Below are 27,412 nucleotides of genomic sequence, written 5' to 3'. Positions count from 1 at the left end.
CTCAGCTGCATCTCTGCAGGGTTGTTTTTTAGCTGTTTGTTAGTTTTTGCTTTTGCGTTTGGTCCTTCGCCTAGGCCCCAAGATTCGGTTTGTCCCCGCTGGTTGTCAGCCACATCTGCTGTGGTGGCAACTTCCTCTTTGACTGATTACAGTGCTTCCTGGTTCGATGGAAGGGTACACACACCTACATGTGGCCAGGGGCTGGTTTGACTTGGCGCTCACCATGCTGGCCCACCAACTGAAGGAAATGTTGCCGTCAACCTGGAGGCAAGGGAAGATTCGGTTGCCATCAGGGATCATTAAGACCAGTAGTTCTCAACCTTCCTCCTGCCGTGACTCTTTAATACAGTTCATGTTGTGGTGACCCCCCAACCATAAAAATATTTTTGTTGCTACTTCATAACTGTCATTTTGCTGCTGTTATGAATCAGACAACCCCTGTGAGAGGGTTGTTCAACCCCCAAAGGGGTCATGACCCACAGGTTGAGAACCGCTGGTTAATACTTAAAAATTTAATTAAATTTCATAATTTAATAGAATAGAGTGTTCTTTCATTGAGGGAGTATTTGAGTGGAGACCTAATGTCCATCTTAATACCAAACCTATAAATATATGCACATAGATCTATTTCCCCATCCTCATATATAAATATATTTACATATGTACATACCTTTATTTAGACCTCTATAAGTGCCCTTTGCCTCCTAGCTCTTTCCTTCTATTTACTTTTACTTTCCTCTTGTCCCATTGTCATACTCACTTGTTCTTCTTAAAGTTACAATTAACCCATTAATTTTACTTTCTGCTTCTGTTCATGCTTGCTTGAATCCTAGACAGGTAATCACTGGGTTTTGTGCCTCTAAAAAAGGCCGGAGAAGTCCACTCAGGGCTGCTCTGAGGGGAATTGTATTCAGTGTCTCGGTAGCCCAGCTAGATGCATAAAGAGTCTTCTAATGTCACACGTGATGGTGGCTGTCATGTAGTTGAACCTGCAATGCATCTCGTTCACTTCCTTTTCTGAGGTGACCTGTAGGCCCCAGGAGGGGCTTAAGGTTGCAGCTTCTCAGTCACAGTGTCAGAGGCAATCTGATTGCAGCTGCTCTGATTGTGTATCACACAGATCTTAGGCGGTGCCTCAGAATCTCCCAACCTCGTGTCTCGTGAACCTTGACTGTCTGCCTCCTCTCAGGTGCCCCTGCAGTGGCGCTGCCACTGAAGCCGACTGTCGGGCTCCTCTGGCTCTTCCATATACTCTGGGCTCCCTAGATATATGTTAGGTATGTATGTATGTATGTATGTATGTATGCATGTGTGTATGATTATCATTAAGTCCCTTTTTGAAAGAACTTGGTCCAGTGAAACACTCACGGCAGAGAAGAGAAATCCAGTAAATAATTAACCCCTCCCTTGAGACTGGTTAGGGTAAAGGCCGGATTTTTCCATCCCTGCGTTTTGAATCAGGTTTCCTCTAACAGCACTGCCCAGGCCAGAACGCACTGATTTTCACAGCGCTCCACATTTTGTTATTGCCTAAGCTTGGAATCTTTTAGCTCTCGTGTCCTTGGCAGATGATGTGCGTCTTAATTTGCTGCCTCCCCCCACATCTTATTATTGCCTATGTTTGGAACCTCTCAACCTTCATGTTCTTAGAAGACATCATGTGTGTTAGCCTGCTTCTTCATATAGCTGTGCCCCCTCATTGGAATGCCCACCTCCTTCTAGGTCACTGAAATCCCTTGAACGACTGCTCCCCGTTTCTTTGAGAAAAGGGCAGCCTGTGTGAACTCAGGGACCTCCACACCTCCTCTTGTAAGGGACTTTGTTTCAATAAAGTTCTTTGCTTTTATGGCAAGCCTGACTCCCTCCTGTGTCACTTCTACTGAGTAGGGGAGAGATCCTTCCTCTGGAGAGACAATCTAGTAAAATGCACTCTGAGTAAGTTTTCAAAAGTCTGATTCAGCATCCCAAAACTTTTCATGTGGTCTGCTGAGAAACTGGATATACGTCTTCTAAGAAACTCATGAACAGTAGCCACGCCGGCATGGCAACCTAGAACTTGGTGTTGTTTCTCATCCTTTCCTGCCTCGCCTTCCTTCCCTTTCCATCACAGGTGGAGTTGTACATCACACATCTAGTAGGCCTGCTCCTCGTTTATCAAATAGTCATTTATGACAATAACAAAAACTCTATCTATTTTGTGCACTAATGACATACATCTAGCAGCAATGAACCTCAGCGTGTAAGGCGGGCTGTCATGTTAAGGCTACGGGTCAGCGTGGTTGAGCCAGGATTCTTTGTGGTTTGGCAGTTACGGGATGAGGAGGCTTGGCGGTTCTCTAAGGAAGACAGCTGAGGGAATGGAGTGCTGTAGGCTGGCAGTTATGGAATGATGTCATCATTCCCCATTTTTGTGTTCTAATCTGGGCATCTTTCATCTTTTAGCGACACTGATTTTCACTTAAAGACCTAGTGTTTGGAACCTAACCATGTTGTTAAGTGAGGAGTGGGTATATTAGCATCTCCTCTTTGCCCCAGACGCTATTTCTCAGGGAGTCCAGGATAACATAATTATGTTCCTCTGCAGCCTACCATTTCCTGTACCCTTTCTGGAGTCTAAGGTTTGGGGGAACGTCCTCTCAGATTTTGTTCTTAGAAATATAGCCCACAATGAATCCCCAATTAAAACCCTGGGTTTCAAGTCTCTGTCTTAATGAAGTCATGAATTATTGTACTACCTGGAGTCTCCATAGAGTTCTAACTACATTTAACTTACAGCACTCGCCTTTCTCAACGTGCTCTTTAAGTTCTGGGTGTTCATTCAGGACTTTCGGGGATCACTTCAGAAGTCTTCTCCGCTGTTTTGTTTTGTTGTTTAGGCCTCTAGCCCCATGACCTTTACCCTAAATGATGGAATGGTATTGGCCAGTTGCTGACTCAGAATCAGAAAATCCTGGTTTCCTAGGCTGGGAATGACACAATCAAGAGGGGGTGGCATGACATTCACCCTTAAAAAGGGCATTTCTTGAAGTACATGCTACTCACTATGCCAAAAACCTCTTCCTTTTCTGTCTTTGGCTCCAGTTAATGTCTTCAGTTTTTGTTCAGATTCTTGTTGTTATACTTTGGGCTGCTAACTAGATGGCCAGCAGTTCGAAACCACCAACCGCTCTGTGGGAGAAAGATGGAGATTCTCATTCCCATAAAGAGTTAGTCTTGGGAACTCACAGGGACAGTTCACCTCTGTCCTGTGGAGTTGCCAGTGGTTGGCATCCACTCGGTGGCAGTGGGTTCGGTTTGCTTTCTAAAAAAGGAGCACAGGACGGGCTCTGATAAGAAGTCTTCCCACACTCACCTTCACTTTAGGTTACTCAGCCTTTTTGGGGTGGGGGTGGGGGGCACACAATACCCTGTTTACATCTAGACTTCAGTGTCCTCAAAGGCCTGATAATTGGTTTATTTATGTCTTCTCCTGACTTTGAGTCCCCTGAGGTAAAGGGTTTTTTTGGTTTGTTTTTAAGAGATGTTATACATATACATTTTCACACAGTGCCTGACCCAGAGGCAGTTCAATATAGGTCTGGGTAACAACTCTTTAAAACCTTGTCACCAAGGGTGTCTGGTTCATCTAGGGCTGCAAACCAGTTCGTTCCTTCTGAGTTGAACCCCTGCTGAGAATTTGCATTTTCACGGCAGATATATTGAATTTATACCTCGGGATCCGGTTAAAAATATAGATTCTGATTCTCAGTAAGCCGTAGACAACTTGCTGTTTTGATAGTTTGACTGGTAATTATTGAGTCCTGGAGAAAGACAAGACTTTTTCTACTGCCATAAAGTTACATTTTTAGAAATCACAGGTGCAGTTCTACTCTGTCCTATAGAATCCCTACGAGCCCAGTAGAGTCCGAATCTACCCGATGTCAGTGAGTAAGCTGATTGACAGTCTATGAGTGATTGAGGACTGGTTAAATCCAGTGAAAGAGGTCCTGCCGTGTAACTGATAATTGAAATATATAAGCTGATGAAACATGGCATTTAGAGACCTTATGGTTGTTGGCAGAAGAAATGGCCCCACAAAGGAGCTGAGTGCTCTCATAGCTGCCCCACGAGCAGTTAGCAATGGAAGAGAGGTCAGCGGCAGAGGCTGGCATCTAGAGCAGTGAACAGAGCTGAGCCAGCTGCCTTGGCTGCAAGCTGGGCCAGTTAGAGGGAGAGATGCTTGGTGCCAGAGCTGGTGGTGGGCATGACAGAAAGGCTAGGAGGCACAAATGGACTAGCTTTCTATTGAGCCTGATTCTTATTCCTTAGAAATACAGACAATTCATTTTGCCAGATTACAGAGTCACCACAAATGGTTAGCTCATTCTCTCTCTTAGGTGAATTTGCTTTTTGTAGAAAAGCAGCAATTTTGTGTGTGGAGTTCAGCCCCACTGTCAATCGGGGTCCTTAGGTGCCGTTATGAAAGAAAGAGAAGATAGAAAACCGCAGTTCAGACAAGAGAGTCCATTGTCCAGACAAGAGAGTGCTGAGTTTATTCAAGTACAGGGTTTTATAGGCCTACAAGCCTCTTGTTAATACACACACAATAGAGTGGGCAATGTGTTCATCTTGAATATCCTGTGCCCTTAAGGGACACAAGAGGTGTGAGTCACTCCTTAAGAATGAGTTCTTTAATGCTTCCTCCCCACCCACTATCATGACTCCAGTTCTACCTTACAAATCCAGCCAGACCAGAGCATGTACCCTGGTACAGATAAGAGCTTTTGACACATGGAATCCAGGACAGGTAAACCCCTCAGGAACAATAATGGGAGTACCAATACCATGAGGGTAGGGGTAAGGTGGGGGAGAAGGGGAGGCAAGTGGGAAGCGATCACAATGATCAACGTATAACCATGATCCCCCCAGCCCCCGGACAAACAATAGAAACATGGGTGAAGGGAGATAGTGGATGGTGTAAGATATGAAATAATAATAATTTATAATTTATCAAGGGGTCATGAGGGTGGGACGGTGGGGGAGGGAGGGGAAAAAGAGGAGCTGATACCAAGGGCTCAAGTAGAAAGAAAATGTTCTGAAAATGATGATGTCATCAAATGTACAAATGTGCTTGACACAATGGATGGATGGGTTGTTATATGAGCTATAAGAGCCCCCAATAAGATGATTTTTTTAAAAGAAAAAGGGAGCTTAGAGATGGGCATCTTTTCCCCGTGTCTGCTCGTGAGGAGCCAGGTGTCTGTAGGAGACAGCGTTGTATTATCATTTTATGGAGGGTGGATGTGGAGAAACATCCCTCCTGCTGAATACGTGCATCTGGCACTTTCCATCTCTCAGGACTGGGGAGGCACGCCTCTCGCCAGGGCTGGTGTGCCGAGCTCTGTGGAGCTGAGTGCTAGGAGCAGGTCACAGGCTAGGAGCAGGTCCCAGGCTAGGAGCAGGTCACAGGCTAGGAGCAGGTCACAGGCTAGGAGCAGGTCACAGGCTAGAAACAGGTCACAGGCTAGGAGCAGGTCACAGGCTAGGAGCAGGTCTCAGGCTAGGAGCAGGTCCCAGGCTAGGAGCAAGTCAGTCACAGGCTAGGAGCAGGTCAGTCATAGGCTAGGAGCAGGTCACAGGCTAGGAGCAGGTCAGTCACAGGCTAGGAGCAGGTCCCAGGCTAGGAGCAGGTCAGTCACAGGCTAGGAGCAGGTCAGTCATAGGCTAGGAGCAGGTCACAGGCTAGGAACAGGTCACAGGCTAGGAGCAGGTCAGTCACAGGCTAGGAGCAGGTCACAGGCTAGGAGCAGGTCCCAGGATAGGAGCAAGTCAGTCACAGGCTAGGAGCAGGTCCCAGGCTAGGAGCAGGTCAGTCACAGGCTAGGAGCAGGTCCCAGGCTAGGAGCAGGTCCCAGGCTAGGAGCAGGTCAGTCACAAGCTAGGAGCAGGTCCCAGGCTAGGAGCAGGTCCCAGGCTAGGAACAGGTCCCAGGCTAGGAGCAGGTCACAGGTTAGGAACAGGTCACAGGCTAGGAACAGGTCACAGGTTAGGAACAGGTCACAGGCTAGGAACAGGTTACAGGCTAGGAACAGGTCACATGTTAGGAGCAGATCATAGGCTAGGAACAGGTCACAGGCTCGGAGGTCACAGGCTAGGAGCAGGTCACAAGCTAGGAGTAGGTCACAGGCTAGGAGTAGGTCACATGCTAGGAAGAGGTCATAGGCTTGGCACAGGTCATGTTCACTTTCTTCCAGGTCCCCTGTTTTCCACATTTGTGTGTGAATCAGAAAGTGGATTTCAGCACTCCAGAGGACAGTTAATAATTTTTGGAGGTACTTAAATAGTTGCTTTATCTCCCTTGGTAGGTTTGTGCTGCTTTGCTTATTCAGCATTGTAATCTACTTCTGCAAGTGAGCCAGTGAGAACCCTGTCCATCACAGCTGTCTGTGAGTCAGAGGCTGCGTGACTGTAGTGAATAAGAAAGCTCAAGGCGAACACGCCCCGAGCACAATGGTCATGGTGGATTTCCAACGCCAGTGGCTTCACCAGGCCAGGCAGATGCCCCACTGCCTTCCCAGCTCTGCGCCTGCTCAGACAAGCTTCCCCCACCCCATCCCAGCCACTTGTTTTCGTTTCTTCCTATCACTACTGAAACTTGTTTTCCTTAAGTAAAAATAACAACACAGAATATTTTAGAAATATATATCTGGCACAGAAAAAGATACAATGATCCTTTCCTCTCCCAACCCTCCCGAGGCCTAGGCGCTCTTCGACTCCTAGGTCCTTGCTTCCACCTGTGGGAAACCGTTACTAAAGTTTCCCCTTCTCGCTCTCTTTTGATTAAAGTTTTACCCTGCCTGATGGTATGAGGTGAGACTCTATTATTTGCATTCCTCAATCCTACTTTGTGTACATTTGCCTATTTTCGGCTTAGAGGCAAATGGAAAGAGCACTGGTGGCACAGTGGAGATTGCAGCTTTGGGCCACGAGCCTCAAGGTTTAAAACCACCAGCTGCTCCATGGGCGAAAGATGGGGTTCTCCACAATGTTCTATTAAATTGGCATTCCATGATGCACACCTTCCCAACACAATCGCTGAAGACCAATGTGTGCATAAGCAAATGTGGTGAAGAAAGCTGATGGTGTCCGGCTATCAAAAGATATAGCATCTAGGGTCTTAAAGGCTTGAAGATAAACAAGTGCCCATCTAGCTCAGAAGCAACAAAGCCCACATGGAAAAAGCACACCAGCCTGTGTGACCACGAGCTGTTGAAGGGATCAATTATCAGGCACTAAAGAACAACAAATTATATCATTGTAAATGTGGGTGAGTTCAGAGTAGAGACTCAAAGTCTATCTGTAGGCAACTGGACACCCCCTTACTGAAAGGTTGTGGAGAGGAGATGAGCCAGTCAGGGTGCAGGGTAGCAATGATGAAACATATAACTTTCCTCTAGTTCTTAAATGCTTCTTCCCTCCACTATCATGATCCCAATTCTACCTTACAACTCTGGCTAGACCAGAGGATGTACACTGGTACAGATAGCAACTGGAAACACAGGAAATCCAGACAGACGACCCCTTCAGGATCAGTGGTGAGAGTGGCAATGCCTGGAGAGTGGAGGGAATGTGGGGTAGAAAGGGGGAACTGATTACAAGAATCTTCATATGGCCTCCTCCCTGGGAGATGGACAGCAGAAAAGAGGGTGGGAGGAGATGCTGGATAGTATAACATATGACAAAATAATAATAATTTATGAATTATGAAGGGTTCATGAGGGAACGGGAGGGGGGAGAGAGGAGGAAAACGAGGAGTTGATATTAAGGGCTCAAGTAGAAAGTAAATGTTTTGAGAATGATGATGGCAACAAATGTTCATATGTGCTTGACACAATGGATGTATATATGGATTGTGATAAGAATTGTATGAGCCCCCAATGAAATGATTTTTTAAAAAGATGTGTTTCTTTCCTCCTGGAAAGATTTACAGTCTCAGAAACTCAAGGAGGCAATCCTACCTTGTCCTAGGGGCTCATGAGGAGTGGGCACTGAGAGTAAGTTGGGTTTGAGGTCCCTCTTTTTTTGTCTTGACCTTGAACTGTGTTGTTATGCAGTTATAATTTGCTCATCTTCCTCTGCTGTAAAACATTCCTGTCTGTTTCAGGATCCTAGGTGGCACAGCAGGTGATATAGGTTTCTTGAGTGGGTAATACACCAGTTCTTGGCTTCTCATGATGAAAGAATTCACACCAAAGCCTGTTTTGTAATCCAATTTTTTTTTTTTTATGAATGACAGGACAAGTTTCAGGTTTTACAGTCTCAAAAGGATTCACAACTGGGCAGGAGCAATCTCATGGAAAAGTACACCCACATGTGCAGAACTTGGGGAAGGATCCCGGGATCCAGGGGTCCAGGGAGAAAGGAACAAGAGGACCGGGGCCAGAGACTGGCAAGAGAGCATGCCTGAGCATGCTCCCCGCCTTTATTCTAGCCCACCGCCTGGCTGGGGGTAGGTGCGGTTGAATGTATTGGTTGACCACATTGGCTGGGTTGAGCCCATCTGGGTGATGTCATGAGCGTGGGCCTAATTTGGACCGCCCAGGGATACCACCCACCTGGCTTGGGGGCTCGAGTGTGAGCATGCTCAGTTTGGGGTCTTCATAGGCATCTACTGGTCGCCTAATTTCTTGAGAACCTCCTCTATAGGGGCCTTTGCAGGCATGAGAGACACAGCCCCCGTCTCTAAATCTAGCTACCTAACATTTATAGATTGGGCTGTCAACTGAAAGGTCAATGGCTCACCAGCTGCACTGAGGGAAAAAGATAGGGCAGTCCTCCTCCATATTTACAGCCTCAGAAACTCTGGAGTAGTTCCACCCAGTCCTGTAGGGTCCCTGTGAGCCAGAATTGAGCAGTGAGTTGGGTTTTTTGAACCCACTCTTCAAGTTATTTTCAATATCTGCTATTAAGAAAGGTCCTGTTTCCAGAAGGCGGTAGGTTTAGGACCCTCTCCAGTCCTTGATGTTCTCATTAACGTAACAAGAATCAACCTGCCTTCACTTCCACACAGGGTCCAATTCAGAGAATTTCAAAATGTTTTTGTTTTTTCATTAATCACTCAGTTTGTGTGTTCAATACATTTTATTAAATGAGAACACCAGAACAACAAATAGCACTGCTGTATTTCACCATCAAGTAATTTTAAGGAACTCAATTTATTGGGGGCTCATATAGCTCTTATCAAAATCCATACACCCATCCATGTGTCAAGCACATTTGTACATATGTTGTAATCATCATTTTCAAAACATTTTCTTTCTACTTGAGCCCTTGGTATAAGCTCATTTCTCTCCCTCTCCCCTCATGAACCCTTGATAATTTTTTTTCTTGTCATAAACTTGACCCACTTTTCTGTTGTCCATCCCCTTGGGAGGGGGTTATGTGTCAATCATTGTTATTGGTTCCCCCTTACTTCCCCTTCCCCTCCTGGTATTGCTACTCTCATTATTGGTCCTGAGGGCTTTATCTGTCTTGGATTCCCTGTGTTTCCAGCTCTTATCTGTACCAGTGTACATGTTCTGGTTTAGCCAGATTTGTAAGGTAGAATTGGGATGATAGTGGTGGGGAGAAAACATTAATGAACTAAAGAAAAGTTGTATGTTTCATTGATGCTATACTGCACCCTGATTGGCTCATCTCTTCCCTGTGACTCTTCTGGGGATGTCCAATTGTTTACAGATGGGCTTTGAATCTCTACTCCACCCTCCCCCTCATTCACATCGATATGATTTTTTGTTCTGGGTCTCTGATGCCTGATCCTATTGATACCTCATGATCACACAGGCTGGTGCACTTATTCCATGTGGGCTTTGTTCCTTCTCTGCTAGATGGCTGCTTGTTTATCTTCAAGCCTTTAAGACCCCAGATGCTAATATCTTTTGATAGCACCATCAGCTTTCTTCACATTTGCTTATGCACCCATATTGTCTTCAGCGATTGTGTCAGGAAGGTGAGCATCACAGAATGCTAGGTTATTAGAATAAAGTGTTCTTGCATTGAGTGAATACTTGAGTAGAGGCCCAATGTCTGTCTGCTACCTTAATACTTAACATATAAATATATGGACATAGATCTATTACCCTATCGTTATATATATTTACATATGTACATGCCTGTATTTAGACCTTTGTAAATGTCCTCTGCCTCCTAGATATTTCCTCTATTTCAGTGGTTCTCAACCTTCCTAATGCCATGACCATTTTATATAGTTCCTCATATTGTAGGGACCCCAACCACAAAATTATGTTCATTGCTACTTCATAACTGTAATTTTGCTACTGTCATGAACCAGGCAACTCCTGTTAAAGGGTTGTTCCACCCCCAAAGGGGTCATGGCTCACAGGTTGAGAACCGCTGCTCTATTTCCTTGTACTTTCCTCTTGCTCCACTATCATGTTTGGCCTTCATTTGGGTTTCCTCTTGACTACATTGGCCTTGATCAAGCCCCACCAGGCATCCTACACCCTCCTCACCATCGATTTTAGATCACTTGTTGTTCCCTTGTCCCTGGGTTGGTTGACAATCCCCTTCCTTTCCTCTGCGTCCCCCCATTCCCAACCTTCAGTTCCATTATTATCTCCTCTGGATTGTTATCCCGATTATCTTATCTGGATAGACATGCAGAGACAATATAGACATAATAAGCACAAAAACAAGACAACACAAAATAAAACAATAACAAAAAAGCCTATAAGTAGTTCCAGGTGTGTGTGTGTTGACCTTTAGGAGAGTTTTCTGGTTGAGTCTGATGGGGTGCCACACTCTGGCCCCAAAGTCTATTTTGGGTATTTCCCGGGGACTTCATTGCTTTGCTCCCCTTGCTGCTCCATTGCATGCCCATCATGTTTTGTTCTGGTGTGGTGGGCTCAGATCAGGCACAATTCCCACACTGTGTCTCCAGCGTTGTCCCCCATAGCACCATAGTTCAGTGAGGGACGTTGTGTCTCGTAGTGGGGCAGGCCCCATGGTCCTTCCTCTCTGTGCATTGTGCTCTGAGCAGGATTATCATCCTTGGGGCGTGGTGGGCCACATCAACAAGTATTAACTGCAGCAGAAAAATGAAGCGGAAGAAATGGTGACCAAGTTATCGAAGTTCATCTAAATGAAGGTCACGGAGAAGGGGTTGGCACTGCATTTCCCTGGGTGTGCTACCTGAGGTGTTCCAGGCAAGAACTTAATCTAATCAGGAGGAATTATCAGAGAAACCCAAATTAAGGGACAGGGTTTAAAATCCGTATATTCCTTCCAAACGTCAAAGGTGGGCAAGGCTAGCCAAGCTGAGGGAGCAGTGCAGGCTGTAGAACATGTTAGGTCTGGGGGATGAAAGCCCAGACAGCAGCAACACTGGGCTGGGGCATGCCAGTGATCATGGGCACAAGGAAGGCAGCATTTGCCTCTGTTCTACATGAGATGGCCACGGATCTGAGCCCATTCCACAGTATCTACTAGCAACAAGGGGATGCACAACTAAATGTAATATGTGATCCTAGAGGAGTCCTCCCCAGAAAGAAGTGTGATCACAAACACTGGGACACCTGACAAAATTGTGCTAAGGAAGGTAGACTAGTCTATCAATGTGAAATTTTCTGTATTTGATGATTCTTCCCTGGTTACATCCTTAGGACATATGAAGGGGCTTCAGAAAGTTCATGGAATGTTGGGTCGTTCCAGCTACTTGGCCGTTAACTACCCTACAGATGAGACCTGCATTTGTTCTGGGTGCAAGTACCTTACTTGTTCCAAGACAGAAATTTCTTCCCTGGCTTTTTGAATGTTGATGAGGTTCTTTTCTTTCTTATACATCATTCTCTATTTTTGTCTTTATACTATTATGATTTTCTTCTTACCACCTTAGTGCCAAGTTTTTGTTTTCTGTTGGGTTTCCCAGCTGTGAAGCGCAAGTGTGGATACATAATTATAATAACTCATACAAGAGGATTTAGGGGAAGGGGGTGATTGGGAAGGAAAGGGGACTTGGAGAGTAAATAATGAACGCAGGAGGGGTAAGGGTGCACTAGAACCGATTGTGATCACACCACTCATTTTTAAAGGAAATTTAACCATGGGGAATGCCCTAAATTTGATGTGGTAATGATTGTACAATTCTCCTTGATATGACTGAACTACTGAATCATAAGATAGGTAAATTGTCAATAAAACTGTTGAAGAAAAAATAAGTTCGTGGAAAAATGGAATTAAAAGACAATGGAATTGCACACTGAATGTTTTTTTTAACAAGTCCAGTACATATTGTAGAGGGTAAGGAGGCCTGATGTTTGCAACCTACCTACTGTACTCTCAAGTGCTTCCGAAATAAAAATAGAGAGAAATGAGAAGGTGGGGACTAATGCTGACAACTTTTGAATCTAGATGATTATTAGGAAGTTCTTTGTACAGTCCTTGCAGGCGTTCTGTAAATTACTTCTAAAGCCGAATGAGCTAAAACAGTGCTGCCTTTAACATTCCATTCATATCTTTGATGCACAAGCGCCAAGTATGCCAAGCATTTTCTTAAGAGTGGAATCCGAGGTGTGTCTCCCACTTGGTTTTTAAATTGTGCCTCGGACATCCTTACTGATTATATTTCTGCCATTATCCTTCCCGCTGTGATGTACAAGTATAGGCTATGGGAAGGCAGCACCAGGAGATCAGAAAGGCAAATTCTCAGGCTCTGACCAAGACGCGCTGCATCAGAAACCTCGGAGAAGTCTGCGTTTTCACAAGTCCTGCAACACTCAATTCGAAGCCGCGCTAACCTATAACCCATCGGAGCCGAGTCTGGCTTGCAGCGAGGTATCGCTGGAGCCCCTAAACGCGGTGCAGACCGTGGAGGAATCCACAGAGAGCCGCCCTCCGCGGGCACCCTGCCCCTGCAGGGAGCCGTGCCCGGACCCCCAGCGGGGTGGGGAGCGGAGGCCGGACGGGGCGGGCCGGAGGCAGGCGTCCCGCCTCCCGAGGATCTGCTGGGCGCGTTGCGCCGTCCTCCTCCCTTTCCTTCTCGCTCCCTTCCGAGCGTCCTTCTTTCCTTCCTTCCTTCCGCCGGGCGGGCGGGAGCAATGGACTCGAGGCGCGGGGCGGCGGCGGCGCTGCTGGCGCTCCTGTGCGCGGGCTGGGCGCTCCGCGGCGGGCGCGCCCAGTACGAGCGCTACAGCTTCCGCAGCTTCCCGCGCGACGAGCTGATGCCGCTCGAGTCGGCCTACCGCCACGCGCTGGACCAGTACAGCGGCGAGCACTGGGCCGAGAGCGTGGGCTACCTGGAGATCAGCCTGCGGCTTCACCGCCTGCTGCGCGACAGCGAGGCCTTCTGCCACCTCAACTGCAGCACGGCGCCCGCGCCCGCGCCCGCCGCCGGCCTCGCCCGGTTCCCCGAGCTGCGCATCTTCGGGGGCCTGCTCCGCCGCGCGCACTGCCTCAAGCGCTGCAAGCAGGGGCTGCCAGCTTTCCGCCAGTCGCAGCCCAGCCGGGAGCTCCTGGCCGACTTCCAGCGCCGCGAGCCTTACAAGTTCCTGCAGTTCGCCTACTTCAAGGCAAGTCGGCCCCGCCCCGCGACTGGGCCACGCCCCAGGCCTCGTCCCCCGCTCCGGGCCCCGCCCACTATGTGGGCCCCGCCCCCAGGCCTCGTCCCCCGCTCCGGACCCCGCCCACTATGTGGGCCCCAGGCCTCGTCCCCCGCTCCGGGCCCCGCCCACTATGTGGGCCCCCGCCCCAGGCCTCGTCCCCCGCTCCGGGCCCCGCCCACTACGTGGGCCACGCCCACTACGTGGGCCCCGCCCTCGCTCTGGGCCACGCCCACCCCTGCGCCCTATCTGCTGTTCCGGCTGAGCCTGCCTCTGTCCCACCCAAGTCATGCCTCTCTTCTTTATCTCAAATAGGGGTGCAAAGGATGTTCTTCACGGGCTGTTGTTAGGCAGAGAGTACGCTCATAGAACACTGAGCACAGCACAAATAAAACCTTTTCTCCGTGACTTGACCCAACAGGGCGGGAAGGAGCCTCGCCCCTTCTATTCCGAGGACGGGAGGACATTGAGATCTGGGAAGGGCAGGGACAAGTTGGGAGGACACCGCCCAGCTGAAGCGGGTAGAACTTGTAGACGATGACCACCAGGGTCAGCGACCGCCACCGTCTCTTTCATCTAGACATTTATTTAACACAGTGGTCTCACTTCTTTTTATGTCTTCCTCCTGCTGGCATCCTGCCTGTGATTGCTAGCTAAAAATAACTTTGGTTCTCCTTCCTCGTGGCCTTTGTGGGGATCCACAAGGCTTACGAACGGACTGAGTTCCCTGTTTTACCGGATAAAAAGGCTTTCTCTTGGCACGTCTTCACAGAATTTTGCCAAGAGAGCCTTCTTAAGGCCTTGTTTCTACTTTCTCTTGCTGACTTCTCCACCCCAGTTCTTTTTAAAAAAGAAAATATTGCATTAGTTTTAATAACTACATAGTTTAATAACTATGCCCAAGACTGAAGATGGAAGTCTTTTGTAAAACTTTGCTTTGGAAAAGAAAAAGAGACACAAATAAAAAGGAAAAATGAATTTGAGACAGAGATAAAGAAAGGAAAGGTCACAGTCTTACCCATCAGACACACACTGGGCTGCGTGGTTATAAAAAGAGGACAAATAAAATTGGAACTGACTTGAAATCATTTGTGACACATAAGCAAATTAAAAAAAACAACTTTGCCTCTAGTCCTTGGACTTCAAGATCTGTTTTTCATATTTCCTCTAGGACAAGCCACGTGTCTGTGACATTCTTATGAGCAATAAAGTAACAGCACTTCCAATGGGAGAAACACTGGGTTATTTCTATATTTGGTTAGTTTGATATAAACTTAGCAGTTTTGTGAATCACCTGGCAATAATAAACAGATTTAGAATGAGCCAGAGAATAAGATTATTGAAATTCCCAGACAATTACAAAAGGATGGTTAGACCCAGAATAAAACCATACCTAAGGTGAATGGGGGGGCAGGCATGGAGTGGAGACTCAATGCCCATCTGTAGACAATTGGACATCCCCTCACAGAGGGGTCACAGGCAAGAGATGAGCCAGTCGGGGCAGTATAGCACCGATGAAACACACAGCTTTCCTCTAGTTCTTTGGTGCTTCCTTCACCCCACTATTATGACTTCAATTCTACCTTACAAATCAGGTTAGACCAGAGCATGCACACTGCTACAGATAAGAGCCCAAAACACAGGGAATCCAGGATAGATAAACCCTCAGGGCCAACAAAGAGAGTAGAGATACTAGGAGGATTAGGGGAGGGTGGGGGGAGAAAGGGGGAATCAATCACAGGGTCAACCTAGAACTCCCTCCCAGAGGAACGAATAATGGAAAAGTGGGTGAGAGGTGACGGAGGACAATGTAAGCTATAGAAAAAATAATCTATAACTTATCAAGGGCTCGTGAGGGAGGGTGGGGGAAGAGGGAGGGGGAAGAAATGGGGACTCAAGTGGGAAGAGAATGCTTTGAAAATGATGATGCAAATGTGCTTGACACACTGGAGGAATGTATGGATTGTGAAAAGAGATGTAAGAGCACCCAATAAAAGTATTTAAAGAAAAAGAAAAGAAAAAGGATGTTTAGTTCATACTGGTGCTATTTGTTAAACTAAAAATATCCTGTTTATATCAAAGAAGAATACTCAGTTACCTGGAATGATATGAAAATCTTTCTTCTTCACCCACAAATGTATCCTGAAGTCGTTTTAAAGTTAGCCTGCTTGCCTGCCTTAGCAGTTTGCTATTTTAATACCAGTCTACGTATGTAAACAATATATACTTGAGAAATTAGAGAGAGACTATGGAGTAATGAGTTTTTAATGAGAGAGGGGGCCAGTGATTGTACCAATGCAGGAACGTAATCGGTATCACTAAATTGTAAATGTAGAAAACGTTCTGTTCAATGCACTCTTTTTTGGTGTAGCTTTAGGCAAATATAGTCTGAACCAAATCCGAGGCCCATAATTAAGGGGTGGGGTGACTTAAAGGAGAAGAACACTTTATGTTTAAACCTGGTGATACAAGGAGGTCTGACTTCTTTAGTGTACCAGTGAAACGGGGATGAGGGGAAGGATGTTTACTGATGTGACCAGAAGACATGGTTTCTCCTTTTACATGACAGCCTCAGAAGGCTTAAGAGCCGTGTGCTTCTCTCCTAAACGAACCCTTTGTAGGTCTTGCGACAATCACCTACTTACAAGTTAGAAGATACCATCTGTCTTGATATTCTGGGGTCTCTGGTGGCATAGTGGGTTATGCTTTGAGCTGTGAGCTACAAGGACAGCAGTTTGAAACCACCAGCGACTCTTTAAGAGAGAGATGAGGTTTTTGGTTTTTTTTTACATTATATTACATTTATTTTTGTGGCATTTTAAAACAGATTTATTGACATAATTCACGTATCATTCATTAAATAATTCAATCACATCAAGAAGAGTTGCACAATCATCACTACAATCAGTTTTAGAACATTTTCTTCATTCTTGTACTAATTTTTTAAAAACATTTTATTAGGGGCTCATACAACTCTTATCACAATCCATACATACATCAATTGTGTAAAGCACATTTGTACATTCATTGCCCTCATCATTTTCAAAGCATTTGCTTTCTACTTAAGCCCTTGGCATCGGGTCCTCTTTTTTTCCCTCCTCCCTCCACATTCTTCCCTCCCTCATAATTTACAGATTATTATTTTTTCATATCTTGCCCTGTCCGATGTCTCCCTTCACCCCCTTTTCTCTTGTCCGTCCCCCAGGGAGGAGGTCACATGTAGATCCTTGTAAGCGGTTCCCTCTTTCCAACCCACTCACCTCCACCCTCCCAGTATCATCACTCACACCACTGGTCCTGAAAGGATCATCCGCCCTGGATTCCCTGTGCCTCCAGCTCCTAGAGAGAAGAGGCTTTCTACTGCTGTAAGGATTTATAGTCTTGCAGACCTACCGAGCAGGTGTACTTTGTCCTGTAGGGTCATGAGGCAGGATTGACTCGGTGGCAGTGAGCTTAGTTTTTGTTTTCTTATAGGACAGATGTCTTAGTTATCTAGTGTTGCCACAGCAGAAATACCAAGAATGATGGCTTTAAAGAACAGGAGCTTATTTTCTTACAGTTCTAGAGGCTAATAGTTCAAAGTAAGTTTCTAACCTAGGCCTCACTCCTGATTTCTGGTCCCATCTGGAAACCTCCATGTTCTTTTGCATGCAAATGGGCCCTGTGTCCTGCTCTTCTGCTCTTTTTATTATACAGAAGTGATTAGGTTTAGGACCCTTCCCACTCTGACATGGCCTCATTAACATAAACAGAAGAAACACCAATTTCCAAACAGGATCACATCCACAGGTACTGGACCAGGGCATCACAATATATATTTGGTGGAGGATAGAATTTAATCCACATAACTAGGGGGAAAATGCAGAATTTTATTACTAAGGCAGAATGTTCATGCGTTAATTGCTTTAACTGAAAATATCACTGGGAAAGTAATTTTAGGTGGTGATCGTATATAGTTTACTTATTTTTCACCTCAGTGATGTTTATGTTTGCAAGCCCTCTTTTTAGGTAGAGAGATAATGATTGGTGCCAGGCATGGCTATTCTACCTGGACATGAAGGCTGGAGATAAATACGGGGGACGCTGCTGCAGGATGGGGTAAACATTACTGTACCCTGAGTCACCCTTACAAGCCGAGGGGAAGCAGGTTCTTATTTCAGTGAGCAAAGGAAAAAGTGTGAGTGGAACCTGGGGCTAGAGAAGGTGAATACAGACTGGCCCTGGCAAGGAGTTTTGCTTGAACTTATAAAAAATGGTTGAACTTATAAAAAAAATGGTTGGTTGAGTGAACTCCGGCTCCTGCTGATCCATGAAGGTCAGAGTAGAACTGTGCTCCATCACGTTTTTCATTGCCTGATTTTTCTGAAGTCCATCAGGCCTTTTTTTTTTAATAAATCATTTTATTGGGGCTCATACAACTCTTATCACAATCCATACATACATCAATTGAGTAAAGCACCCTTATGCATTCGTTGCCCTCATCATGCTCAAAATTCGACTTCCACGTGGGTTCCTGGAATGAGCTCATCTTCCTTTTTTCCCTCCCCCTCCCTCATGAACCCTTAATAACTTATAAATTATTACTCTATCCTATCTTACACTCCCCAGCGTTTCCCTCATCCACTTTCCTGTTGCCCATCCCCCAGAGAGGAGGTTACATGTAGATCCCCGAGATCGGTTCCCCCTTTCTACACCCCCTTCCCTCCCTCCCGGTGTCGCCACTCTCACCGCTGGTCCTGAGGGGTTCATCTGGCCTAGATTCCCCGTGTTTCCAGATCCCAACTGCACGGTTGTGCATCCTCTGATCTAGCCAGGTTTGCAAGGTAGAATTGGGATCATGATAATTGGGGGGGAGGAAGCATTTAAGAACTAGAGGAAGGTTTTGAGTTTCATTGTTGCTACACTGAACCCTGAGTGACTCATCTCCTCCCCACTACCCCTTTGCAAGGGATGTCTAGCTGTCTACAGATGGGCATTGGGTTCCCATCATGCACTCCCCTCATTCACGATGATATGATTTTTTTCACCGCTTTTGTTGCTTGAAACCTGGTCCCCTTGGCCCTTCATGATCACACATGTTGGTGTGCTGCTTCCATGTGGGCTTTGTTGCTTCTGGGCTAGATGGCCGTTTGTTTACTTTCAAGCCTTTAAGTCCCCAGACGCTATTTCTCAACATCAGGCCTTTTTTCAAGGTGCCCTGGGCAGACTTGACCCTCCAACTGAATGTTCTGTTTACCCTACCCCGGATTTAAATGCTAGCCCATAAGCCCACCATGAGTCCCGAGCCATGAGCCTATTTTAGGTTTCACATAAAGCGTTGGGGGATTTTGAAGTTTGTATAACTCTTCTTGATGTGATTGAATTGTTGAATTGTATGATAGATGGATTGTATGCCAATAAAACTGTTGGGGGGAAAAGAGCTAAGGATTTCTCCCTAGCTGCTATCTTCTATGAAATACCCATCTTTCCACAGGCCAAGCAAAAAGCCGGCTGACACTCAGCCTAATCTGAGTTGAGTGGGGCTGGCTGGCTGTCATACCCTCACTTCCCTCCACGTTGTACCCACCTGGACCTGATCTCCCCCTGCCCACAGGGCCTGCCACCACAGTGAGGCTCATCTGGCTGGTAACTGGGTCCTCTCGTGTACGGGGCTTCCTCTGAGGCGCCCACCAGTCCCCAAGCCCACCTGCATTCATTCTGTGGGAGTTGTAGCCGCCAAGATGTGACCCTGTGTCCTGGTTGGCAGAGCTTGAGCCGGCATGGACAAAACCCCCTCTCCCAGAAGAGGCCCATACTTTTCAAGCTCCGATTCCAAGCTAGAGGCTGTAGAAACTCAGCTCTGCGTCCCTCCATTTCTGGAAATCGGAAAATCTGATTTCATTGACACATGATTAAAAAGCCTGCATCCACACCTCTTCCCTAGTATTGCCAGTGAGGGTGAGTTCTCTGTAGAACTCTTCCAGGCCTCTGGAGACTTCTCTCAAACCTGGTCCCTCCACAGGCCTCTGAGTGGGGTGTCCTCAGAGGATTGGCACCGACGCTTGGAGTCTGCTGTCCTCTCCACCCACCACTTCTCCAATGGTGCCATCACCGTGCTGCCCAGAGGACTTGGCTCCAATTCTGGGGTCATTGGTTACCAATATGTGCAATCCGATGAGTGTCCGAAATCCCAAGTAAACCAACTATCCCTTTATTCTCTCTCCCCAAGCCAGGCTCCCGAGTTCCTGCCTTGAGTGCCCCTCTGGGAGGGCTGAGAAGGCTCTCTGCACCTGGTCTTCCCTACCAGCTGTGCTGGGAGACCAGGGCCCTTGCAGGGCAGGGTGCGGGCGCAGAGCCAACGCCTCAACATGGGGCCCTGGCTATTGATAGTGTGTCTGCACAGTGGGGCGTCCATCTCCTTGTCCGCCTGGCTCGTGGAGACCAGCACAAAGCACATCATTCCTGCCCGAGGCCTCGGCCCTCCTGGGCTTTGCCTGCAAGGCTGTCGGCTGGCGCGGAAGCTCCAGGCTCACATACCTGCCATTTGTCCACATCTCAAGGGAGAGCTTTTCCTACTCTTGAGCGATTCCTCTTGTTCCCTCTTCCTCTTCCATGCCAGCCAGCTTCTTCCTGCAGTTCCCTATCTCAACTTCCTCCTCTCAGCAAAGCTGCTGAGTTTCCTTAGAGAACAGGGCATCTGTCCTCTGAGTCATTTCTGCATTCTGGCCTGACACCCACCTCCCTCAGCAGGGAAGCTCAGCACCAGCTGGTCAACGAGTGTCATTCAGCCATTATGGCCCTGTGTTGGGGTCACCCATCCTTAGGGGGCCCTGCCTTGCCCTCGGTGTACAGCCAGACACAGCCTATGGCTGGGCCTGAGCAGAGGTGGACTCATTAATTGAAAGGCAGCAGGGTGTGGAAAGTGGACAGCAGGCCTTGGGTTGCGGGGGGAGAAACAAAAGACAGGTTGGGACTTGAGGTTGGGGGAGAGGGGAGACGTACTGGAATGTGCACTCTACGAAGGGCAGGGATTTCTTATTCTTTCCCTTCCTGATTTTGGCTCATCGCGGTCGACTCGCTTTATGAAACAGGGCTGTTACCTACGAGGGGGCTTCAGAAAGCTCATGGAAAAAATGGAATGCAAAGAGCATGTCACTTTGGAAGCCCCCTCGGAGAGGAGGCGCTCAGTGAATCTTTGCTGAGTGAATGGACAAGGCAAGGGTCGTCGGAAACATAAGCAGAAGATGTAGCCAAACCCTAATAGGTTGGTCCAGGTTCCAGCAGAAAAGACGTGGGCCGTTGTGCTGGGGACTTTGGGGAAAGTGGACGAGAGGGTCCATGGACAGAGGTGCAGGGTACAGGTCCCACAGGGAGTCGTGCGGGTCTCCTGGGCCAGTCGTGGGCACGTAGTCAGTGTCGTTGACGCGGCTTCTGGCTCTCAGAGGCCCCGTGCACCATGGACTGACCTTTGTGATCTGGTCACCACCCGCTCATTGTCATCTGCGTTGGCCTGAGTGTTCCACTGCCGTCTGCTCAGCATCGTCGTAACACCCACGTCTCCCCTGACCAGGTATTCGGTACGCATGGGTGCCACCCAAGCCAGAGCCAGCAGTTCATTCTGACTGCCAGCAACCCCGTGGAGGGTTTCTGGGGCAGTGAATCACTGGAAGTTGTCATCTCTCTCTCTCAGAGCGCCTGGTGGGTTTGAACTGCCAACCTTGCTGTTAGCAGCCCAACCCTTACCCCACAGCTCCACCAGGACTCCTTGCACTGGAGGTTGATGGGCTGGGAAATCCAACCCACTCTTCTTCGTGGAACCACCAACACCCCCAACCAGGGTGGGCAGTGATCGTCCCATAGGCCAAAAGGGACGAGGACGAGAGCCATGGCACCTGGGGGGAGAGCACCGTGTTTCCCCGAAAATAAGGCATGCCCATAGAATAAACCGTAGCAGGATTTCTAAGCATTTGTGCAATATAAGCCATCCCCTGAAAATAAGGCATAGTGGTAGGCGTGGCTCTCCAGTGTACTGGTGGGGAGCAGTCACGGAGACGGGAAGCCCTTCTCCTCTGCTCCATGGTGACAGCTGCTGTTGCAGAAGAGACTGGACAGGTGCGGGCAGCTCCATCCACAAGGTCGGCTCCCCTCCCCTGGCCCCCCGTCAGGTCCCGGTTGTTCTGTGCGTGCTGCAAGCTGAGGCACAGAGAGAGACATGGACAGTGAGAGTAACCGTCTCCTCTGTGAAGGGAGGAACAGGACGCTCTGCTTTAGGAATTGTGTGTCCTGGGGGAGAAGGTAAGCCGTGGCTGCCGTTTGACTCAGCTCCGTGGGTCAATGCTCCAGAAGAAGACGACTTAACTGTATTTGAATCCATGTAGGTTGTTGTACCATAAGACATCCCCCGAAAATAAGCCATCGTGTGTCTTCTTGAGGAAAAAGAAATATAAGACAGTGTCTTACTTTCGGGAGAAGGCCACCGGAAGAGGAGCTGTAGCCTTCCATTAAGGGACATAGAAGAATGAGGTGCCTGTGCTGAAAGGGAGCCAGGAGACCAAGTAGCCCACCCTCCGTCTGCACCCTCCCTCCAGGCTGCGGGTGGAGATCCTCATGGGTGAGCCTAGTTGGAAGCCAGAGAGCAAGAAGTCCCTTGTTTCAGTCCATCCGGACCAGCCCCCGGGGCACGGAGCAGTGGAGAGTAGGTCTGGGCAGGCACAGAGACACTTTCCAGCCAACCTCAGAGATCAAACACTGGTCCAGAGTGACTGGACCATTCTTGAGCCATCCTGAGAGGCAAGGAATGCCTCGCCAGAAACATCGTGCATGAACATAAAGCTATGCAAGATCCAAACTCAAGTGCCTTGTTTCGAACCAGTCGCTTCTCGGCGACCACTAACTAGCTCCGCTCTTTCTTCTTCGTACTTAGGCAAATAACCTGCCGAAAGCCATTGCAGCTGCACACACCTTTCTGCTGAAGCATCCCGATGACGAGATGATGAAGAGAAACATGGCGTATTACAAGAGCTTGCCCGATGCCGAGGATTACATTAAAGACTTGGAAAGCAAGTCGTACGAGGTAGGAGGGGCTTTCTATGCAGCGGTTCCTCGCAGTGTGAAAGGAAATGTGTCTCAGTTAACAGCTGTTGGCACTGAAGGGCCTCCGGTGATTTTTGTGACATTTTATGAATATTATGAGAACAGAAGTGATAGATTCTGTGCACAGCACTGATCCACATGTGAGTTCCTACCTGGTTATTTTAAAGCCACAATTCCTTTTAAACGTGACTTTTTAGAAATACGGTCATTGGATCATATAGATGGTGAAGTCAAGGATGTGTCTTGGAAATCATCCCAGTGCTGCCGTTGTAGAAATACCGCAAGTCAGCGGTTTTATTTTTTCACAGTCCTGGCGGCTCAGAGTCCTGAGCAGGGACTCGGCTGTGTTGGTTCCTTCCTGTAAGGGAGTCCTTGCTATTCTCTGAATCTTTAGCTGGTGGAAGATTCTCACACAGTGCTCTCCCAGTTGCCTCTGTCTAGCCTGTACTTTTTCCAACTCAGAAGTGATTAGGTTAAGGCCCACCCTACTTGGGTATTGTCTAATAAACCTAACAACAACGAAGACACATTTCCAAATAGGATTAGATTCGCAGGTATAGAAATAAGAATTCCAATACATAATTTAGGGACACAGTTTAATCAATAATAACCAGGAACACAAGAAACTGTACACAAACATCCATTTTGAATGGAACTGGGAAATCACGTATTACATATACTAAGGGAGCTGGGGGACTCACTTGACAGAATGGGGGCTATTGAAACCTGTGTGTCTGCAAGGGACAGTTCTGATGAAAACAGACAATACCGTCAACATCAAGGACCCAACTCTTAGAAGTGCCCATTGCCCCCCAGTCAATTCTGACTCTTATCAACTGTGATTCAAGGGCTAAAAGTGATTCAAGGGCTAAAAGTGCTAACCAAAGGTCTGTGGTTGGGGCCCACCTGTCCCTCCATAGGTAGACGATGTGGCAAGCTTGCTTCTGTCAAGATTGACAGGCTTGGAAACAGGACAGAGTACAGCAGTCCCACAGGATGGAGATGAGTGGGAATTGATTGGCTAGCAGTGGGATTGGGGTTTTAACCCTTATGGGCACTTTCTATTATTGGTTAGCTCTTTTGAGTGTAGGCACTGGGGGGCCAAGGATGGCTCTGGATGTACTGCCAGTATGAGGAGCTTCCAGAGCCTAAGGTGTGACTTCAAGTCTCTGTAATGTTCACATGGCGCACTCACCTTTTCATGGCAGGGGATCCCCAGGTAGAGTGTCTCATTTCTGGAGACCCTTCTCTGATCTTTGGCAGGGAGGGTGGGGTTTCTGGGCTTGTCATCTGGTGTCTGTGGAGTGGGGCGGAGGAAGGGGGTGCCTCACAGCTGAGTCGGAAGTCTTCTTCTGCCCTCAGCCTCCTGATGCCCAGCCGCTTGGGGGGGATGGGGAGGATGTCTCTGGCAAGGGGTGTTTTGGGAAGGTGTGAGCTCTTGGATGGTCAGGTGGGCACAGAGAAGGAACCTAGGAGCCCAGCAGCCCAGTTTCAGACTTTGAGCCTTGTTTCAGGTCTGTGTCTTGCCCCAGCCTTCTGCTGGTCCCGGTAGGGACTGTTCAGGGCACCCAGCTCACTTGTTTCCAGGACCTTCCTTTGCGATACCCTGACTTCCTCTCTTGCTGGAATCTCTTGCCTGTTGCTCTCTCCTCTCTCTGATGCCATTTTGCTTTCTTCACTGTCATTTGTGCAGGCTTGGGCTGTGGGGCCGGATACACTGGGCCAGTGTGCTGTGTTTAACTGGAAGTCAGCTAGAACCTGCTGGGCCTGGCTGCGCTGCTCCCCTGTGCACCCATGGGCTCCCATTCTCTGCTTGGCTTCCTTCCCACTGCCAGCACCGTGCTGCTTCTGCACAGCCAGCTGCTTGGAGAAACTACCCATCTGCTCACCCCCCAGGCCAGGGGCCTTCCATTCTCTGCCTGCCCTGGTTCCAGGGCTTACTGCCCACTCTGCAGACTGGTGGTGGTAGTGGGTTTCTGTCGGACCCACGGGGAGCCGTGTGCGCAGAGGAGGCTGTTCCAGGCAGTGACCTTCCAGAAGCAGATGGCCAGTCTCCCAGTCCTCACCCTCTTGGCTAGTTGTGGAGAGCTGAACCCTTTGTCTCTCCCAGGGCCTGAGCTTTGGGATCTTCGGGTGTGGGCACTAGAGCTGCACCTCACAGAGATGAGTTAGGGAAGGACTTCCAGTGACCCCGTGGGCTTCTTCTGAGACCGTGTCTCTTTATGAGAGTAGAAGGCCTAGGAGCAGCTGGTGGTTTCCAACCACTGGCCCTGTGGCTAGCAGCCCAATGCATAATCCACTATGCTACCAGGGTTAGAGGAGCTTAGAGGAGAGATATCAAGGCCTTTCAGCTGGTGAAAATCCCTAGTCCCAGGGAGCAACCCTGAGCTCCCCCATCATAGAGCAGCCAGAAAGCATGCCCTCATGGAGAGCCCTGGGCTTATTTCCAGGTGAGCCAGTTCTGACGTGTAGCCACAATCTCTGCTTCTGTTCACTATTGGTCAGGGCACCTGCCTCCCCCTCCCCCCACCCCCAACCCCAGTCACTAGCCCCACCTGTTTAACACCTCCCTGCTGTTGTAGGTAGGGCGGGAGGGGGAGAGGCGGAGGGGAGGGGTATCAGACATCTGTCCTCAAGTGTCTGCATTTTCCTTGATTCATTTTAAAAATCAGCTGTAATGAGCTATCGTTATTATCTTCTGATTGGATGAATCTTTTTTTTAATTAGGGGCTCATACAACTCGATCACAATCCATAGGTATACATACATCAACTGTATAAAGCACATCTGTACATTCTTTGCCCTAATCATTTTCAAAGCATTTGCTCTCCATTAAGCCCTTTGCATCAGGTCCTCTTTTTTTTCCCCTCCCTCCCCATTTCCCCCTCCCTCATGAGCCCTTGATAATTTATAGATTATTATTTTGTCATATCTTGCCTTATCCGGAGTCTCCCTTCCCCCCTTTCTCTGTTGTCCATCCCCCAGGGAGGAGGTCACATGTGGATCCTTGTAATCAGTTCCCCCTTTCCAACCCACTCACCCTCCACTCTCCCAGCATCGCCACTCACACCCCTGGTCCTGAAGGTATCATCCACCCTGGATATTGGATGAATCTTGAAAAAGGTCTTCCATGTTTCCCAGAGTGGGCGACACTACCCCTGGTGGGGTGGGGAGGGTGCTGGAAGGGTGCAGGGGGCTGCTGAGAAGATCCTTACACTTCATCCTAGTTCAGCGGTTCTCCACCCCTTTCCGACAGTTCCTCCTGTGGTGGTGACCCCCCAACCATAACCTTATTTTTGTTGCTACTTCATCACTGTCATTTTGCTACTGTGATGAATCGGGCGACCCTGTGAAAGGTTCGTTTGACCTCCAGAGGGGTCTTCCCCCACAGGTTGAGACACCCCAGGTATCTTCACCCAGGATGAAGGGTGGCTATCATACACACGTTTTTAATCGCCAGGGGAGCACTGAGTACTTTTTTTTCTCTTCCTGAAAAGGGGGCACAGGCCACATAAGTTTGGGAACCTGTGGTCTATAGTTATCTAACTTCCACCATAATCATGATAAAGAGCATTTTTTGTCTCCCCCAAAATGTTCCCTGGGGCCCCTTTGCACCAGGACTCCGCCCCTGACAAACACACGGACCTGATCTTCACCTCTAGAGTTTTTGCCTGTTCCTTGATTTAAATTGCTTTTATCACCAAACACTCACCTACGTTTTTGTTACAACTAAAGAAAAAGTGGGCCCATTGTGCGGGTAGGGAAATCTAGACCGATAAGGTAAGTCACCGATTCGCTTCCCACCCAATCAGGGGCCAGTGTGGTTGGTTCAGCGGGAAGGAGAGTGGAGGTGGGCAAAGGGCCTGATTCCTTGGGGATCCCCTCTGTGCCCCCCCTGCGTTTCAGAGCCTGTTCATCAGGGCGGTGCGGGCGTACAACGGCGAGAACTGGAGAACGTCTGTCACCGACATGGAGCTGGCTCTTCCTGACTTCTTCAAAGCCTTCTACGGGTGTCTCGCAGCCTGTGAAGGCTCCCGGGAGATCAAGGACTTCAAGGATTTCTATCTCTCCATCGCAGGTGGGTCCTGGAGGCGCATGGCAGAGCTGAATCTGACTTCTTGGTACCCCTGCTCTCTCTCCACGCCCTCCCTCCCGTGACTCGAGTGACCTCGGGGCACTTGCTGAGCCGCAGGCTGAATGGGAAACTGAGGGGAGCGGACACCCACCCCGCTCAGCCTGCGACTCAGCGGAGACAGCTGGAGAAAGCGCTGAGTGAGCTGTCAAGCACAGGCTCCGGACGAGGTCGATCCAGAGGCTGGAGCAGGGCCTGCTTGGTGACAGATTCCCCACAGGCTCTCGGGAACATAGAAATACGGGCACAGGAGCCGCTCAGGGACTCAGAGTCACTGCTGAGACAATGTTGATTATGGGGATTTTGCAAACATACTCGTAGAATAGAATAAAGAACCTTTATAAGTTGTCATGAAGGTTACTTGGAAAAAAATTTTTAAAAAATTATAACACAATGTGTGCTTATTCTTGGAAGTTTGGAAACCCGCAGGAAGAAGAATGAGGAGAGGCCAGACACCTGCCTCCGCACACACTGATGCCCTTGACTACCCTGGGGTTTTGCTTTGGCGGAGAGGGTCACTGCCGAAAATGGGCAGTGGCCAGCGGTGGTTTCCCAAAGCAGCTAGAATTGCACCTCTTAGGAAGGGCATCCCAGCCAAAGGGGCACGGGAAAG

The 27,412-nt window shown here is 48.4% G+C and overlaps 1 protein-coding gene across 1 annotated transcript in view; it reads left to right on the top strand.

The window, feature by feature from the left end:
* Positions 1 to 12,619: 12,619 nt before the first annotated feature.
* CRTAP (cartilage associated protein) overlaps positions 12,620 to 27,412 on the top strand; it is a 28,791-nt gene continuing 13,998 nt past the window's right edge. The window contains exons 1-3 of the mRNA XM_075547090.1: positions 12,620 to 13,565; positions 22,498 to 22,647; positions 26,574 to 26,745. Coding sequence (XP_075403205.1) covers positions 13,095 to 13,565; positions 22,498 to 22,647; positions 26,574 to 26,745 — 793 coding nt within the window. The 5' untranslated portion in view covers positions 12,620 to 13,094. The remainder of the gene's footprint in view (positions 13,566 to 22,497; positions 22,648 to 26,573; positions 26,746 to 27,412) is intronic.

Source organism: Tenrec ecaudatus, chromosome 4, assembly GCF_050624435.1.
Source record: "Tenrec ecaudatus isolate mTenEca1 chromosome 4, mTenEca1.hap1, whole genome shotgun sequence".
NCBI classification, from domain to species: Eukaryota; Metazoa; Chordata; class Mammalia; order Afrosoricida; family Tenrecidae; genus Tenrec; species Tenrec ecaudatus.
This window is presented reverse-complemented; position numbering and strand designations above follow the sequence as displayed.